The sequence below is a fragment of the Triticum urartu genome, chromosome 2A (assembly GCF_056163025.1).
Source record: "Triticum urartu cultivar PI428250 chromosome 2A, HENAU_Tu73, whole genome shotgun sequence".
NCBI lineage: Eukaryota > Viridiplantae > Streptophyta > Magnoliopsida > Poales > Poaceae > Triticum > Triticum urartu.
Genome location: NC_141874.1, coordinates 48960822 through 48978842, shown reverse-complemented (window position 1 = coordinate 48978842; position 18021 = coordinate 48960822). Strand labels below are relative to the sequence as shown.

General features: G+C 48.1%; 1 protein-coding gene and 1 pseudogene across 1 annotated transcript; both read right to left on the bottom strand.

The window, feature by feature from the left end:
- Positions 1-108: 108 nt before the first annotated feature.
- On the bottom strand, positions 109-3242 carry LOC125534883 (putative expansin-B14; annotated as a pseudogene).
- A 2248-nt stretch (positions 3243-5490) lies between these two features.
- On the bottom strand, positions 5491-10370 carry LOC125535456 (protein NETWORKED 2A). The gene is made up of 3 exons (XM_048698504.2): positions 10015-10370; positions 5934-9386; positions 5491-5821 (listed from the first exon to the last, which is right to left on the bottom strand). The coding sequence occupies exons 1-2, from the start codon at positions 10106-10108 to the stop codon at positions 5935-5937; spliced, it is 3546 nt and encodes a 1181-aa protein (XP_048554461.2). The 5' UTR covers positions 10109-10370; the 3' UTR covers positions 5491-5821; position 5934.
- Between the last annotated feature and the right edge of the window lie 7651 nt (positions 10371-18021).

Genomic DNA, 18021 nt, shown 5'->3' with positions numbered 1-18021 from the left:
TTTGCAATTTTTCAAAGCATGAAAGCAAGTATTATTCCAGGCACGGGCTCGATTACTACATATAGCTAGCGCACTCGTGCTGCACAACTAATTAACATGCATAATCAATCACTGGAAATTTACGATGGATCGATAGGTCTTGCCGGCCTGCCAGCCGGCGGGGATGACATTGCTGGCCACGAGCTTCTTGCCGGAGCCGGAGGTAAGGCGGAACGATATGGGTGCCTGCAGGGTGGACCCGGCGTTGTACTTCCAGACCGCACCCCATGACTCCTGCATCGGGGCGCTGCTGAAGCTCAACCGCAGACAGGTCAGGGCATCTCCAGCCGCGCCACCAACAGGCCCCCCTAAGCCACTTTTTCGGCGCCGGCGTCGAAAAAACGGCCCAGTCGCGCCCCCAGGACGCTGAAAATCGCCGGTTCGGACCTTTTTTCCGTCCAGCGGTCACAGGCCGAACCCGGCGCACTGGGGAGCAGTTGGGGGCTCCGGCGCTAGGGAAAAGCACGCCTAGCCCACACCGACAGGGGAAAAGTCAAGGTTTTCTTTCCCCGACTCGCCTCGCACCCCCCGCGCCCTCGGCCACCACTAGCTATATCCCGGCGACGGCCGCCGCCCTACTCCGCTAGATAGTCATTCCCCACCGGAAAATAGCAGCGCTTCGCCGCGGCAGCCCCTCCCACAGCAGCTGGGCGTTTCCGGCCGCCGTTTCCGGCCGCGGAGGCGTGGTTTAGCGGCGGGTACACGCCCACCGAGCGCAAGGTGTTCGGCGTTTTGCCTGACTCGGCGATGGACTCGGATGACGAGGAAGAGCTCGCCGTGCTGCTGGAGGAGGAAGCCGCGGCCGACGTCCAGGAAGAAGAGCATCTCATGGTGCTCGCCGCCCTCGCCCAGCTGCTGGCGAGCAATGAAAAGCCGTGGCGAGGTGGCTCGACGCCGGGGCGGGTGAAAGCAAAGAACCGGCATCGTCTCGAAGGCTACTGCATGCTCTACTCTGACTACTTCGCCGATGCTCCACTTCATGGCGAGAAAACATTTCGGCGCCGTTATCGGATGAGCCGAAAGCTCTTCCTCAGGATTGTGAATTCCATCCGGGAGTTCGACAATTACTTCAACTGCAAGATGGATTGCACTGGCGCTCTTGGATTCACCTCCATCCAGAAGTGCACGACAGCGATGAGGATGCTTGCATATGGAGCTCCCAGTGATTCACTCGACGACTATGGGCGCATGGCCGAGTCCACCAGCATAGAGTGTTTCTACAAGTTCTGTTGGGCAGTGGTGGCAGTGTTTGGGCCATAATACTTGAGAACACCCAATGCGGAAGACACTGCTCGGATCCTAGCCCAGAATGCAGCAAGAGGATTTCCTGAGATGCTTGGAAGCATCGACTGCATGCATTGAAAATGAAAGAATTGCCCATTTGGTTGGCAGGGGATGTACAAAGGCGCCAAAGGCGTTTGCAGTGTGGTGCTTGAGGCGGTAGCCACACAGGACCTCTGGATTTGGCACTCCTTTGGTATGCCAGGAACTCACAATGACATCAACGTGTTGCAGTGCTCTCCTGTTTTTGCCAAGCTCGTTGAGGGCCATTCTCCTCCGGTGAACTTCGAGATCAATGGGCACCAATACAACAAGGGGTACTACCTAGCAGATGGCATCTATCCGAGATGGTCGACATTTGTGAAGACGATCTCAAACCCTGCGGCAGGAGGCAAGAACGCCTGGTTTGCGAAAGTTCAGGAGGCTTGCAGGAAGGATGTCGAGCGGGCATTTGGTGTGCTCCAATCTCGATTCACTGTTGTTCGGTACCCCGCTCAAACCTGGTCCAAAGATCAAATGTGGGAGATTATGACTTGCTGTGTCATCTTGCACAACATGATCATCGAGAGCGAGTAAGAAGACCCAGTGTTTGACACTGAACCATACTACAGGCAGGGTCCTCTAGCCGAAGTTGATCACCATCTACCGGCAACTTGGACTGCCTATCTCAGTATGCGTCAGGAGATCCGAGACCCACAAGTGCATCATCAACTGCAGAAAGATCTGATTGAGCACCTATGGAGGCTCAAGGGGGACACCGTGTGATGAAATACGAGTTTTTATTTGTTGAACTATATAATTTGTATTGAACTATTTGTTGTTGTACTATTTTGTTGAAGTATTTGATTTTTCTGTGATGAAATATGTGATAAGAAATAATTGTGTTGATAATTGAACGCTCGGCGAAACCACGCCGAATATGGGGCTATTCTCACCCATATAGGCCCTTTATTCGCCGAAATTGGGCTGCAAAGTGGGCCAATTTCGGCGCCTGGGGGCGACGACTGGGCGCAAAACCACCCCAGCACTGATTGTATCGCCGGCTTGCCCCCAGAAGGCGATTTTTATGCGTTTTGGAGGGGCCAACGGCTGGAGATGCCCTCACCGTCGCCGGCCTCGTCCTCGATGAGCACCACAAGGTAGTTGGGGTTGGAGCCGGCGTCCACCTTGAAGGCAATGTCCAGCCCATGTCTGTTGCATGGAACCCTGCAAGCGAGCCAAGAAATCAAAGAGATGAGGATCACACGATCGAACATGCACGTAGGCGGAGCACTGGACATAAGTGTGCGCGCTAGCGAGAGGTTACCGGTTGTACTGGATTCTAAGCTTGCCGACGTTGCGGAGGTTGTCATCCTGGCCGGGCTTGGCCATGGCGCCGAACGCTTTCCCGCTGAGGTCGAAGTGCGCAGCCTTGGCCTGGCACGGCCCGCCGGGGCACTGGTCTGTGACGACCACGGTCCCCGGGGACCCAGAGCAGGCCGGATTGCCGATGCATCTAACCTGATAGCAAGCGCCGCAGCCCTTGCCGCCATTGAAGATGGAGGAGCCACCCGCCGTGATCATGGCGGAGAACGGCGGCTGCTCCACGTCGCCATGGTACCCGCACGCACCACCTGCAGCACGCCCATGCACGCGTCAGTACTCGATCACTACGAAATACACGTAAACAACTACTACTATGTGCTATTGTATATTTGTATGTACGCGTCCTAGCATGCATGCACTCTCATCGTGGAGGTCTGCATGTCCATGCAAGGCATATGGCTATACATACCAATATACCTACCGTCAGAGCCGGCGCCGTGGCGGGGACCGTACCACGTCGCGCCGCCGTCAGACCAGCCGGAGACGCTGCGCGAATGGAGGATGAGGAGGCAGCTGCTGGCTAGGGCCACGAAAGCGACGAAGGAAGAAGAAGCCATGCTCACGCACAAGAATATACGATTACTCCGCGTACGTGAGAGGAAGGAGAGTCTCTCTCCATGTATTTATAGGCAGAACCGCAGAAGACAGCCAGAGGAATCGCGCGCTGATTACATGCCGACTGGAGGGGAGTTTTCTCTTCAATTAGCGCATCCTCAAAGATTTTTAACTTCCTGAGAACAAAGCATCTCTGCAGGGATTCTATATCGGGTTTGGTATTTCTGAGGAACAATTGTAGCTCAATCGATGATGTATCCGTCAGATCTTATATGTGGAAATTTATGCAAATTTTGCTTTCTATAAGTTTTGGTAGTATTTTTTTTCTCTCCGTTGTTCTTCATGGGCTATCTATATATTTAGGCGGTTGCTACAAATCAGCCGGATGATTTCTTAGAGAAATCATCTGCCTGTACAACCGTCTGATAAGCGTGCAAGGGGCCGTTGGATCAAAACAGGCAGCAGTGAGCGTGACAGCTTCAGCGCAGCTATCCCCCCCTCCCCCCCCCCCCCCCCCCCCGAGCTCCAACCAAGCATCGACAACTTCCGGTGAGCTCCATTGCAACCCGACGGAGCTCCAATGCAGCACCAACGCTCCGCCGGAGCTCCATTGCAACTCCGGCGAGCTCGAACGCAGCACAAAGGCTCCGGCGAAGCTCCATTGCAACTCTGGCCGAGCTGCAAATGCGACTGTACATCTCTAATTTGCATATTTTAATGGAGTTGCTCTTTACATATCCAATATGCATTATCTGTTGGAGTTGCCTCTTTTTAGAGATGTAAATTTTTACATCTTCTATTGGAGATGCTCTTAGCATGGATGATAGAGGATCCTCCATTTGGGGCATTGCCAATCAAGGCACCTCTATCTTCTCCAGCCTACATAATGTTCTCCAAGCCAGCCTGATCAGGCAATAACTTTTTAGAAGCCCATGGCATTATCCAAACAACCCATTATACAATTATACCTTTAGAAACTCATGCCGCTATCCATATACCTTCATTGTGTTGCGGGCCAAGAATGGGACGCTATGTGCTCCACGACTGGGCTGGCCAATTTAGGGAGCCCTCTGGCTTCTGAAATCCTCGTACCAGCCTCGGAGTACAGCGAAACTCATCCACCCCTTGCTTTTGGACCGAGAAGCTGGCAAAACACAGTGCAAAATCGACGGAGTCGCGGAGTTGGAAAAACCTGGCTCCGAGGAAACTGGGAAGTTGGATTCAGAAAGAATTACGGGCATGTGCCACCAGCAAGTGGTGGCGTGTAGCCAGCGAATTTCTTCCGCTAGAGTGTGTTTTTTAGTTTTTCCTTAAAAATGGTTTAATTGGTTTTCAGTTGGCTTTTAGATTTTTTATCAATTTTTTCTAAAATTTATGCATTTTTAAACATGAGGTTTTTGTAAAAACGTGAACATTTTTAAAACGTTTGTGAACATTAAAAAAATTGGAACATAAAACATGAAAGTTCTTTTTAATAAATATGAAGATTTTTAAATTTTGTGAACTTCTTTTAAAGAAAAGATAAACAAGAGATAAAAACAAACAGGAAAAATAATTAAAACTGAAAAAAAACAGAAAAATATAAACACAAATAAACCAGACGAAAACTTTCTAGAACCTTCCTAAAACTGGAAAGGACCTGCGCTAATTGAGCCGGCCCACTCGCACGTAGGGGCCGGGTTGGCAGTCATAGAAAGGATGGAGCACACGGTATTAGAAACTCCGAGTAACCAGCCCAAATGAACTATCCTGATGGATCAACGCCAAGATCCTCAACAAAAAGAAAAATCAACGCAAGATCAGAGGGGTAAAAGAAGTACCATGTGTCTGTGAGCAGGCCAGAGGTCACCAGGTGTTCTCACTAGCCCATTCACAAAAATGAAAAAGAGGCAGGCCCATGAACGGAACATATAACCAGTATAATGCACCAAACCAATGAAATGAATAGATAAAGCACCAAACCATATTACAGTGCAAAACAAGACACCATACTAATGCTCCGGGAACGTATCTGGTGCATCAAGGTAATTGGTGCTACCTATTCAGTGTCAAATTTGTTATTTTTGTATCTCAAGCAATGTTTCAAATATTGATTTAAATTTTTGTGACAACGTACATTGATTTTGTGTCAATGCACTAGATTTTTTTAAAAAAAATCAAACATTTTTGAATGTGCAACAGGCGCCCGGTGCACCGGTAGCACAAATTGCCCCGGTGCACCAGATACATCCCCCTAATGCTCCTTCCAGATGCAGCAGATTCATTCAACAAAAGCTGCTCTTACAAACCAAAAGCTAACACAAGAGGCAACATCAGCTGCCTCGTACATATCTGAACACAGTTCTTGAAAGTTGACATGGCAGCAATGGTATGGTAAATGTATATATTGTTTTTCCAAATGGTACAGTATAATGGTAATGTTTCTGTCTATGAAAAAGACGAGGCAACTCTGTTTCTGTGTTCCCATCCAAATAGTGGGACCACTCGACTATAACGGAGTTTCTGTAAATAATAGATCAGCACTACCTCCTGGAAATAATGAGCCGAATCTTCGCTGCTAGTCACTTCAGCGTTCTATTGACTGCAAGCAAAATACAGAAACGTCAGCTACCAGGATAAACACAGGCTACGGTGCCGACAAGTGTAAAAAGCGTAAGACGATGCGAAGAGAAAAAAAAAAATGGTACACACACCTCAAAAATCGCTGAATTGTCTCTGGTATGTGGGATTGATGCAGGCAAACAACGATTTCTTCTTTGGTTTTGTACCAAACAGGAAGTTCCGCAGCGGCACTCTGTGTCTGCTCGGGAAATGCTTGAATTGGTTTTGGTAGCTGCTATCTGCCTCCTGGCGGGACGAGCGCCTGGACGAGAGCTCGAAGCTCTCCCTCAGCTTCCGCAAGGTGACGTTCACCTCGCCTTCGAGCTCCCTCATGCGCTCCAACGCTGCCTGCAGCTCGCTCTCGATCTTCTTGTTGGATTGCTGCATGTTCCGTACCTCCCCTTGGAACTTGGCCGCTTCGTACGGCGTGAACTTGGCGCCATCGGTCTCCGTGCTGGACCGCAGGGCTTCGGCTATCTCCTCTTGCAGACTGCAAAGAGATGCAGTTTTGAGCTGCAGGTCTCGGTCGAGAAGTACATTCTGCTCAAACCATACGTCCACTTCAGTCCTGAGCTCTCTCAACTTCTTCTCAGCAGGTTCAGGCTCTGCCATCGCAGCATCAGGTTCTCCTCCTCCCATTTTCTTATTTTCAGAACTCTCCATTTCATTCTGTAGCTCCTGGTATCTGCTGTTGAAGTCCTGCACCTGGTGGCAAGCCATGCTGTACCTTGTCAGGAACCGCAGGTTTTCGTCGACTAACTCATCGATTTCAGTTCTGAACTTCATTTCAACTGCCGAAGCACTCTCCGGTGCATCAGTGTAGCTCGAATCGGTTTCCTTCACAATTGAAAGTTCTCTAACCAAAGTCTGATCTGATCTATCAGTGGGTGGCGTCTCTGAAGAGTCCAGTAGGCCTTTGAGTGATTGGATCTCAACATATTTCATTGAATTTGCATTCCTCAATTCCCTTATTACTGCCTTTGTATCTTCAAGATGTTCCTGGTTTTTCTTTTCCAACTCGGCAAGCCTTCTCTTGGTTTCATTGTAGTTCTGGAGAACTGCAGTGTAGTCGGCGAGCAATATCGCGTCTCTTCCCTCAAGCCCGCTCTGTGCATCTTCTTGTGAAATCAAATTGGACTTTTCATGCCTGCTACTGCTTCCATGGTTGTCCAAGATACTTTCTTCGCTTGCAAGCATTTTGACATTTGGATCTTTCTTTTCGAGTTGACTATCAGAAGTGTGGTTGACCTTATCTTCTGAATCTGTTGGTACTTCTGATATTACCGGATACGCTCCTCTGGTTTCCTCAGAATCTCTAGCTGGTACAGAGAGAGAGGTTTCATCTCTCACCTCCGAGGAATATGCATTCACATGACCAAGTGAATTTTTTTGAACACCTTCATCAGATGATTCGACTTCGCCGTGTGTGTTCAAATCTAGGATGTTTACTGGAGAAACAAGTTGGCCACCTTGCTTTGGCAACTCTTCACCTGATTTTGCTTCATCCACATGGCATAAGTCCAGGTTCTTACCTGCATCACTGGAACTATGAGCACCTTCGGGCACCGTATTTTCCCCTGTCGTACCTTCTTCACCGAAACTATCAAAGTTTGCAGAACCAGCTAAACTAATCTCAGCAATCACTTTTGGTGATTCGCCATCTCTAACTCCAAATCCTTCCTCCTGGGTCAAGCTGTTCCCAGGAACAGGATTTTCATCACCATCAATCTTCAAGTCTTGGGTTCTGTTGTCACCACCAAATGAACTCTCAGCAACTTCCACTGAAGACCCATCTTCATTAGAGTCATTTTTCTTATTTAAAGCATTGAGACTTTCTGAGGGAAGGAGATGATTCTGACTGGCTGCAGTTGGTGAATATTCACCTTCCACAGTTTGCCCTTGAGCAACGTCCATACCACCTGACGAACTCTGGTCTACTTCTTTTGATGAGCTATCTGTTGCCAACTTGTTGAGACTATTTTCATTGTCCGGACCAACAATCAGATCAACATGGTTGCCAGCTTGTAGTGACTTGTTATCTCTGAATCCTTCCTGCATAGAGCAATTCCCCATCTGAACGCTTTCCTCGGCACCATTCTTGGAGTCATGGACACCATCAGTACTACCTGATGAATTGTGATCAACAACTTCTGAGTCATCTTGATTTTGGGGACCATGTCTGCCCAAATTATCACCTGTAGCTTGCGCCTGTATACCACTGATTTCTCCTCCGTCCGTTTTGCTGTTCTCTGTTGTACCATTTTCCATGGATACATCTTCAGACAGTGTTGCCTTGTCTCCAGCTGCAGCTGACAACTCAGGCAGGTCTTCAGCACCAACTGGTACAAATGCCTTTGATATATTAGTTATGCAAGTAAAAACTTCAGAAAATGCTGCGCTAACAAGAACTTCCTCCTTGATTATAGATCCTTCAAGAGCCCTGGTTCTGTTCAATTCATCTTCCACTAGCTTGAGCTCTTCACTTGAGTCGCTTGGATCATCACGGAGTGCCATCTCATCTTGTAGATCGTCTAATTTGTTGTTGATCTTCTCATTCTCTTCTTTCAATTGCTTGATTTGTGCAGACTGCTTTGGGAACTTCAGCTCCAAGTTAATGATCTTATCAACAAGTTCATCAACTTTATATGCCATCTCCTCCACAGAGGACTCCGAATTGTTTTCAAAGAAGTCCTCGATTTTGTCATATATAGTCTGTAACTCGAGTATTTCCTGAGTAATGGGATAAACTCTGTCATTCGCTGTCATGTTTGCACTGTCAACTTCTTCTTTAGACGGGTCAATAATTCTGCTCAAAGCATAAAACCTTTCTCGGAGAGACACTATTTTCTCTGACTCCATTTTTGCACTCCTAATCAACTCCTCGAATTTTTCCACAAGCTTAGCAACCGTACCCTGACATGACCGAAGAGCCGTTATCGTCATCAAGGCACGGGCTTCATCATCATCAATGGCTGCATGAGCGTCAAATTCATCTTGCATGTGACAGATTTCCTCCTGCATATCTGCAATCTGCTTCTCAATCTCCCAATACTTGGCAATTCCACTCTCATAAGAACTCTTAACGAATTCTTTCTCAGTCTGCATGACAAGTATAGCCTTTTGCAGCCTGCCAATCTCTGCTTCGGCCTTATCTTTGCTCATATTAGGATCAGGCTTCTCATGCACTGTCCTGTTACGCCCGGGAGTCCCTTCTCTTTTTCTCTTCAGAATGTCATCCACAGTCGATTTCTGTATCTTGCGCGAGTTGATGGGCATGATTGCTCTCGGGAAATTATCGTCCTCCTCTTCCAACATGGCATACTGCACTTCCTCTGGACAAGCAGTGGCGATGGTGTGGTTGGCCTTGTGCAGCTCCTTGGACAGGTGGTCATAGCGCTCAACAAGAGCCCTGTAGGCCCTGTACACGTCTTCGACATGGTTTATGACCTCCGGCCTCCTGCGGTAGTACATCTCAGCCCTCTTGCCGAACGAATCGGCCTCCTCCCCGAGGAGCTTGAGCATGATCTTGACCCTGTTTTCCACATCTGCACAGCCACATAGCACCGAGTATTAATTACCTCGTATGTGTACAAGTGGCAACACTGCATTGCGTACTGCCAAATATAAACAGATACTAGCTTTTGTTTCAGTAGTGATGGGATCAAATATGAATTAACAATTATTTCCATGAACACCGGAACACATAGGTACCTCGAGATGTGAACAATGGAGTCGAAACAAAACTTAGTCTGCTCAATATGTGAACAAAAGAAAACGACCACAATTTGACTACTTGGTCATGGATTTGACCGAGTCCTGATGGGAGGAAGCTTATTGCTTTTGATGACCACTACGGTTCATCTTGGTTGAGGCTTGTTGCCTTTGATTTTACACCTGACAACCATCCTGGTTTATTTTCCTCTTCAGAGAACAAGCACGGGCAACTGTTTGAGAAACAGTACAAATTTGCTATAAATTCCATCCGACTAAGATGCACAGCACGGTACACGGTGCCGGCCATTCCCAATCGAATCAAGGACACGGACGATTTTAGTAAGACATCTGAACCTGAACTAGGGGGGGACAGCATTAAATCGGAGCAAAGAAGGGCAGGACAAGTAGCGGTAAGCAAAGATTGGATTGGGCGGAGGACGATGATAGAATCGTACGAACCTTGGAGGTTTGCGTCGAGCCACTTGGACTGGGTGGTGCGGATGTGGCTCGCCCACCACCACGAGTAGGCGTTGCTCGCCGCCCGCTGCAGCATCTCATCTAGAATCCCAGCAGATCAACAGCAGCCTTGGAGTGGAGAAGAGGGTTGGGCTGGGTCGGAGAAGAAGAGCTGGGCGGAGCCAACGAGGCTGCAGGGGGAGACAAGCAAGGTGTGATTCTGTCGGGGTTTCGGCCGGATCTCCCTCCCTCCCCCCACGGCGAGGGGAGGCGTGTATCCGTGTGGGGACGGAGCAAAGCCCAAGGCCGAAGCGAAGCAGAGGATGCAAAGCAAGCAAGGAGCCCGACCAGGGGCAAGGAATAATAGAATAGTCGTATCTCTCCCTCCATCCTTTTTCTTCTGCGCGTTTCTTTCTTTCTTTTATTTATTTATTACAGCAACTTTCTTCCACTTTTTTCTACAAAAACGAAAGAAAGAGGCGAGACGCGACCATTATTTCCTTCTATTTTTTTGTGGAAGGCTAACACGTTATTTCCTTCTACTTTAGTTTTTTCAGGGGTATTTCCTTCTATTTTTTTAATGTCATTTCCTTCTATTTTCGTAGGATATTTATTTACAGCGCCGAAATTAATGGGCTCGAGCGCGTTCACATTGGGGAAGAAAATTAATGGGCCTGCCTTTAATTATATTATTTATTCGCCCCGCAAATATATGTTTTTATTATTATTTTCGCGAATGTTTTTTTTTTGGCGAAAATGGATTCGGCAAAGATATTTATTCGATTTGGAGATAATCCCAAGGCAGATGGAGGATGCAACATTACATTACTGGGGAAAAGAACGGCTCGGGAAGATATTTTTATGATCGATAACGAGTGATTGGACGCAAAAGCAAATCTGATTTTCGAAAAAGCACAGGGAAAGGAAGGAACAGGTGGTCGAGCGTGGATGCATGATGGGGTCGTGCAAGGCTGAATCATCAAGGGGAAAGATGGTGGATTCACTCGGACGTTTTGGCGTGGGTGCCACGATCGGATCCGCGACCGTCGGTGACCTCGCTTTGCTGATTTGTACTACTACTAGTAAGTGTGCACGTGTAACGCGCGTCTATTTAAACTAATAAGTGTGCACGTGCAACACACGTTTATTTGGATTAACACACTATACTAAACTTAATACAAGACAATTTATTTATAAATTTGAATTTTCCCTATAAAATACACAATCTCTTATTCCCTACTCGTACAAACAATTTGAAATATCATTTCTCCTTAATCAACATGTCTCCTGTATTAAAAGACCACCAACCCAATGTATAAAACTCAAAATTATTTAGAAGATTCATCATGATTCTCCATATGCACACATTTATGCAAGTATAATCACACATGAAAATGTCACTTAGGACAAGCTAAGGAACCGTTTCAGTGCCAACAAACTCCAGTCAAGAATTATTATTACAATTGAGTGTCAACCACAATAGTGGGAAGAGACCTCTATGATTTGTTGAAAAGAGGAATCCATTGTCAGATAGAGAAGTGTAGAGATGTCTTGACTGCATAAAATCAGCTGTGAAACAAGACAAAAAAAAATGCTAGTTGGACCATCCGATTCTACTATTGCACACAAGTATTATAACGTCTGGAGGCAAGAAAAGTGACTTACTTTATTATGAAAATAGAACATGTAAACCAAAAAAAGTTACAGTGATAAATTGCATAATTATACTTGTTATTCACTCGACAAAAGCATTAATACGACAACTTGAAACAGTTACTTGAGTACTACACATTTCTTTAAGGGCTCAACATTCAATTTTTTGACAATATAACAAATATCCTCTCAGTTTATAGTAATAATGATACGAAGATAAATAATTTGGAAATGGTCTTCAACATGCGTAGGCTACCACTTGTAAGAATAACAGTGGCAAAAAAGTCAACAAATACCGGTTTAGAAAGAAAAAAACTGCAGACATGCTTCCAATTTTAGCAACTCTAGTGGATAAAACATACCTTACCTCTCAAGTCAGGAAATAGTCAAATGAAAAAATGTACTTCTTATAAGTAGTAGAGATGAAGTCATAAGGATCATGATTCAAGATATTCGAAGAAACATGGTTGGTCTCTCTGTATGATGCGAACTCGTCACCTCTACCAAAGTGTTCGTGCGTAGTATGTAATGTAGAGTGTAATAATGAAATAAAATAAATGATATGAGAATTTATCATGACCACAAAATATCCTACATTCGTCATCATCATAATCAACATGCATTTTTTGTTTCTCTTGTATGTGGTCCAAGTATTCTATCAGGAAAATATGTTAACTCAACTGTAGATAAAGACGGTATGAAAATGCTCATGTAAAATTACAATTGCCATGTATCTGCTGGACAAACAAATAAACTTATGCAAACTTCAGGGTTTTTTTAGTAAAACTTATGCGAACTTTATTTTTTTCACTAAAACTTATGCAAACTTCTGGGTTTTTTCACGTAATTTCATGACTGCAAGTAAGGTCTTGGTTCAGCGAATTTGTCTGTGAGTTCACTATGTAGTCGTGAGTTGGCCATGTAATAACCGGTAGTCAGTACTTAAAAAAACAAGGATGTCTGTTGCAGGTACGTGAAAATCAGTGAAAAAATAAAAAAAGAAAGAAGGCATTGGTTGCCTGAAACCCAACTGTGTGTGCTCCAGCGCGCCTCTGTTTCTCATTGCCTCATCTCTAGTTCCTATACTTCTAGATGTGTCACCACCGGCGAGGTAGCGATGACAGTAAAAAACAACACTCGGTGCTTACCTGATTAGTGCGTGCATGCGGCGCGTTCGCGTGAAGGCGAGCGGCTCCGTCGTTCAGGCCTGCGAGCGGCCGCAGCGACCGTGTCCTCTCACCAACTGGGCGGCGTTGTCGACGCAGGTGAATCAGTAGTCCAGCTTTGAGGCGGCGCCCTTGTGACGCCTGGGTAACCAAGCTATAGTAACCCTCTGGTAATGGTGCCACGTCACCTCGATTATTGTTGATAATCTCGTGTTAGCTCGAAACCAAACCAAATTCAAATTTGAATTAAAGTTAAAACAATTAAAGTTTTCAAAAGTCAAAACTAAATTGTTCCTAATGTGTCAAATAATCCATAATAAATGTTGGTAAAGAAATCATCATTTACTAAAATAATTAAATGCACTAAATAAACTAAAATGATTTAAAACAAAAAAGTAAATAAATAAACAGATAAAGAAAATAATCAAAAGATAATAGGAAAGCGAAAAAAAAGAGAACCCCAACCCCCGCTGGGCCCCGGCCCAGCTGGCCTCAGGCCCAACAAGGCCGGCCCACCCCGCACCTCCCTGCCTATATGGCCCCTATCCCCCGAAACCCTAACCTACCCCCACCCCCACTCTCCCCACGACGCCCCCCTTCTCTCTCCCGATCTGGATCGGGATCCAGAGGAGGCCGACGCCGCCCCGCGCCCGGAGCTCGCCGCCCCCCATGCCAGGACGCCGCCACCTCGCCATCCTCCTCCACTCCGTCGCTCGTCCCCGTCCCCCTCCACAACGGCCCTCCCCGACCTCCACCGAGCCCGCTGCCCGTGCCTTGCGACCCGCTGTGAGCCTCGCTCCCTCCGCTCTCCCTCGCGCGGCACCGACTGCCAGCGCTGCGCGCGCGCCCCGCTCGTTCCTCGTCGTTGCCGCTCTGCCTAGCCCCGTGTCGGCCTGCCTCGCGGCCTCACCGTGCTTGCACGCACGCATCGACAGCGCCCTACTCCTCGAGCTGCTGCTCCGCCGCGCCCACCTTGCAAGCCCGCGTTCCGCGACCGCAGCCCCCCTGACCCCGCACCTCCCGCAGCCCTCCCCGCTCCGGCCGTCCTCGCCGACCGCGCCCTGTGCGTGCACCCGCGGCCCTCCTCGCCTAGCTCCCGCGCCGTGGCCACCCCCTTGCTGCTGCTCTGCTCCTGGCCGTCGCACCGCGCCGCCCCCTGTGTCCGCCTCCGCCTGCCGTGGCCGGCCGGCGAGCCCCACCGTGGCCACGGCCTCATCCCGCGTCCTGGCGGGCAGCGCCCCGCCCACGCCCATCGGGTTCGTCCGGCCGCCCCTGGGCGTGTGCCCGTTCGGGCCGCGCCGTTCGCCTGCTAGCGTTCGGCGCCCACTAAGGCCCCTGGGCCTATGACGTTGGGGCCCCACCCCCTGAACGAAAATGATATATATATAAATAATAATAATGATTAAATTAATTAAAAAAATGAATTAATAATTAATAATTAATATTAATTAAAATGATAATTAATTAGTTAATTAAAGAATTAATTAAACTAATTAAACCTGATTAGATTAACATAACCAATAATTAAACTAATTGGCATTGTTTAATTAACCTACTAATTAAACATCCAATGACATGTGGGCCCCACACGTAGTTGACCCAGTCAACTGCACAGTTGACTGCTGACGTCGGCATGATGTCATGCTGACGTCATCCTTTACTGTTCTGGATAATGTTGAATTAAATCATTAATTCGAAAAATTAATAAAACCTTAGAAAATCATATAAAATAATCCGTAACTCGGATGAAAATGCTTTCTACATGAAAGTTGCTCAGAACGACGAGACAAATCCGGATGCGCAGCCCGTTCGTCCGCCACGCATCCCTAGCATAGCGAACACGCAACTTTCCCCCTCCGGTTCACCGGTCCGAAAATGTGGAACTTCGGGAATACTTTCCCGGATGTTTCCCCCCTTCACCGGTATCACCTCATACCGCGTTAGGGCACGCCTAGCATCACGCATTGCTTTGTCATGCATCGTTACGCATCTGTTTGCATTGTATTCATTGTTTCTTCCCCCTCTTCTCTTGCTAGACACCGATACCGACGCCGCTGCTACCCAGTACGACTATGGTGTTGACGACCCCTCCTTCTTGCCTGAGCAACCAGGCAAGCCCCCCCTTTGATCACCAGATATCACCTACTCTTCTCTCTACTACTTGCATTAGAGTAGTGTAGCATGTTACTGCTTTCCCTTAATCCTATCATGTTGCATAGCCTGTCCTTGCTACTACTGTTGTTACCATTACCTGCTATCCTACTGCTTAGTATAGGATGCTAGTGTTCCATCAGTGGCCCTACACTCTTGTCCGTCTGCCATGCTATACTACTGGGCCGTGATCACTTCGGGAGGTGATCACGGACATATACTATATACTTTACACAGTTACATTACCTGTGGTACTGTTCGGAGTTGGGGGCTGAAGGGGCAGGTGGCTCCATCCCGGTAGAGGTGGGCCTGGGTTCCCGATGGCCCCCGACTGTTACTTTGTGGCGGAGCGACAGGGCAGGTTGAGACCACCTAGGAGAGAGGTGGGCCTGGCCTTGGTCGGTGTTCGCGGATACTTAACACGTTTAACGAGATCTTGGTATTTGATCTGAGTCTGGCTATTGGCCTATACGCACTAACCATCTACGTGGGGACAATTATGGGCACTCGACGTCGTGGTATCAGCCGAAGCCTTCGTGACGTCAGCGACTGAGTGGCGCGCGCCGGATTGGACCATAAGCCTGCTCTTGTATTAAGGGGGCTAGTTCTGCTTCCGGCCGCGTACGCAACATGCAGGTGTGCAATGGGCGATGGGCCCAGACCCCTGCGCCATAGGATTTAGACCGGCGTGCTAACCTCTCTATTGTGCCTAGGTAGGGCTGCGACGTGTTGATCTTCCGAGGCCGGGCATGACCCAGGAAAGTGTGTCCGGCCAAATGGGATCGAGCATGTTGGGTTATGTGGTGCACCCCTGCAGGGAAGTTAATCTATTCGAATAGCCGTGATCTTCGGTAACAGGACGACTTGGAGTTGTACCTTGACCTTATGACAACTAGAACCGGATACTTAATAAAACACACCCTTCCAAGTGCCAGATACAACCGGTAATCGCTCTCTCACAGGGCGACGAGGGGAGGATCATCGGTTAGGATTATGCTATACGATGCTACTTGATGCTACTTGGTGAACTTACCATCTACTCTCTCCTACATGCTGCAAGATGGAGGTGGCCAGAAGTGTAGTCTTCGACATGATTAGTTATCCCCCTCTTATTCTGGCATTCTGCAGTTCAGTCCACATATGATACCCTTATTCCATTTGATACCCATGCATATGTAGTGTAGCTCCTTGCTTGCGAGTACTTTGGATGAGTACTCACGGTTGCCTTCTCCCCCTTTTTCCCCCTTTCCTTTCTTTCTGGTTGTCGCAACCAGATGCTGGAGTCCAGGAGCCAAACGCCACCGTTGATGACGACTACTACTACTCGGGAGGTGCCTAATACTACGTGCAGCCCGCAGACGACGACCAGGAGTAGTTTAGGAGGATCCCAGGCAGAAGGCCTGTGCCTCTTTCGATCTGTATCCCAGTTTGTGTTAGCCTTCTTAAGGCAAACTTGTTTAACTTATGTCTGTACTCAGATATTGTTGCTTCCGCTGACTCGTCTATGATCGAGCTCTTGTATTCGAGCCTTCGAGGCCCCTGGCTTGTAATATGATGCTTGTATGACTTATTTTATTTGTAGAGTTGTGTTGTGATATCTTCCCGTGAGTCCCTGATCTTAATCGTACACGTTTGCGTGTATGATTAGTGTACGATTGAATCGGGGGCGTCACAGCCCTCCATGCACCGAGGCGCCCCCCACTCGATTTTTTTGGCCCGCTTATACTGGTCCAGGATACTTAGCGTTGCCCCCACTTGAAGGGCGTCGGCGGTGGATGGTTGTCAGCGTGGGTATTGTGGACGGAGCTGAAGTCGACGCGGATGCCGGTGGTTCCCGGAGAGCATGCCAGGACGTGGACGAAGTCGTTGCAGTCAGTAGAAAAGTGACCTGGCCTCCAGGCAGAAGACGAAAGCGACGACGACAGGTGTGTGTGTTCGGAGGAAGCCGCAGCTCCTTCTCGCGTGTCTCCCACTGTGGCTCGCGTGGGTGGTGGGCTGGTGACGGCAGGCGACTCACAATCGCGATTCCCGAGACGATAGGATGCGCTCGCGATTAGTTTCCTAATAATTAGATGCGTTCATGATTAGTTATCTAATAGGATGCGTCCGTGATTAGTTTCCTAATAATTAGATGCGTCCATGATTAATTTCTTAATAAGATGCACGTGATTATTTTCCTAATAATAGGATGCGCCCGTGATTAGTTTCCTAATAATAAGATGCGTTTGTGATTAGTTTTCTAATAATTAGATGCACTGTGATTAGTTTCTTAATAGGAGTGTCCGTGATTATAGTTTTCTAATTGACTAGACGTGGACTTTCATATTTTCCTCCACGGTGGAGTACGGTCAGTCAATGTAAATTGCTAAGTGCACACAGAGAACAAATTAGGTTAAGGCTAGCCGTTAGATTTAGTTTAGTGGGACTGATCATGCGGTGGTAATGTATCCATATACGTTTTGTGGGGTGCATTTAGAGAAGATAATGTTTGCTCTTTTATAAGTATAGAGTAGTACTATTACATGCCTGCGTTTCGATCGGCGACTAGTCATTTGAGAACAGGCCATGATGAGGAGGATTTGAAAAATGCTCTCGCCCCCCGCGACGGCGACCCTCCCCCACCCTAGATCCATCGCGCCGCTCGCCTCGCCATCGCCACCTGCCTCCCACACCACTCCGGTAGCCATCATATGCCCTCTCTCGTCGCCGTTTCCCTTCAGACCCCGTGGATCACCTGGATCCCGACATCCCACGAACGTTCGTTGCCGCGCGTATTGCCCGGCCGTCGCCGCCGTTGAGCGAGACTCACCTCTTCCTCGGAGGAGACCCGCTGCTTTGGTCTCACAGGGCGGTCGCGCCGGAGGATTTGCCGGATTTGTGCTCGCGGTGGTGGGATGCGCGGGCGAATCAGATCTGGAAGGCGGTCCAGCGATCGGAGAGGTGCTCGAAGGAATTGCGGCGGGCGAGGCAGAATGCAGAAGTCTAGCTCGATCTCCGCGTAGAGTGGCTGCGAGATGTCTATATCTGGCAGCGCAGGCTT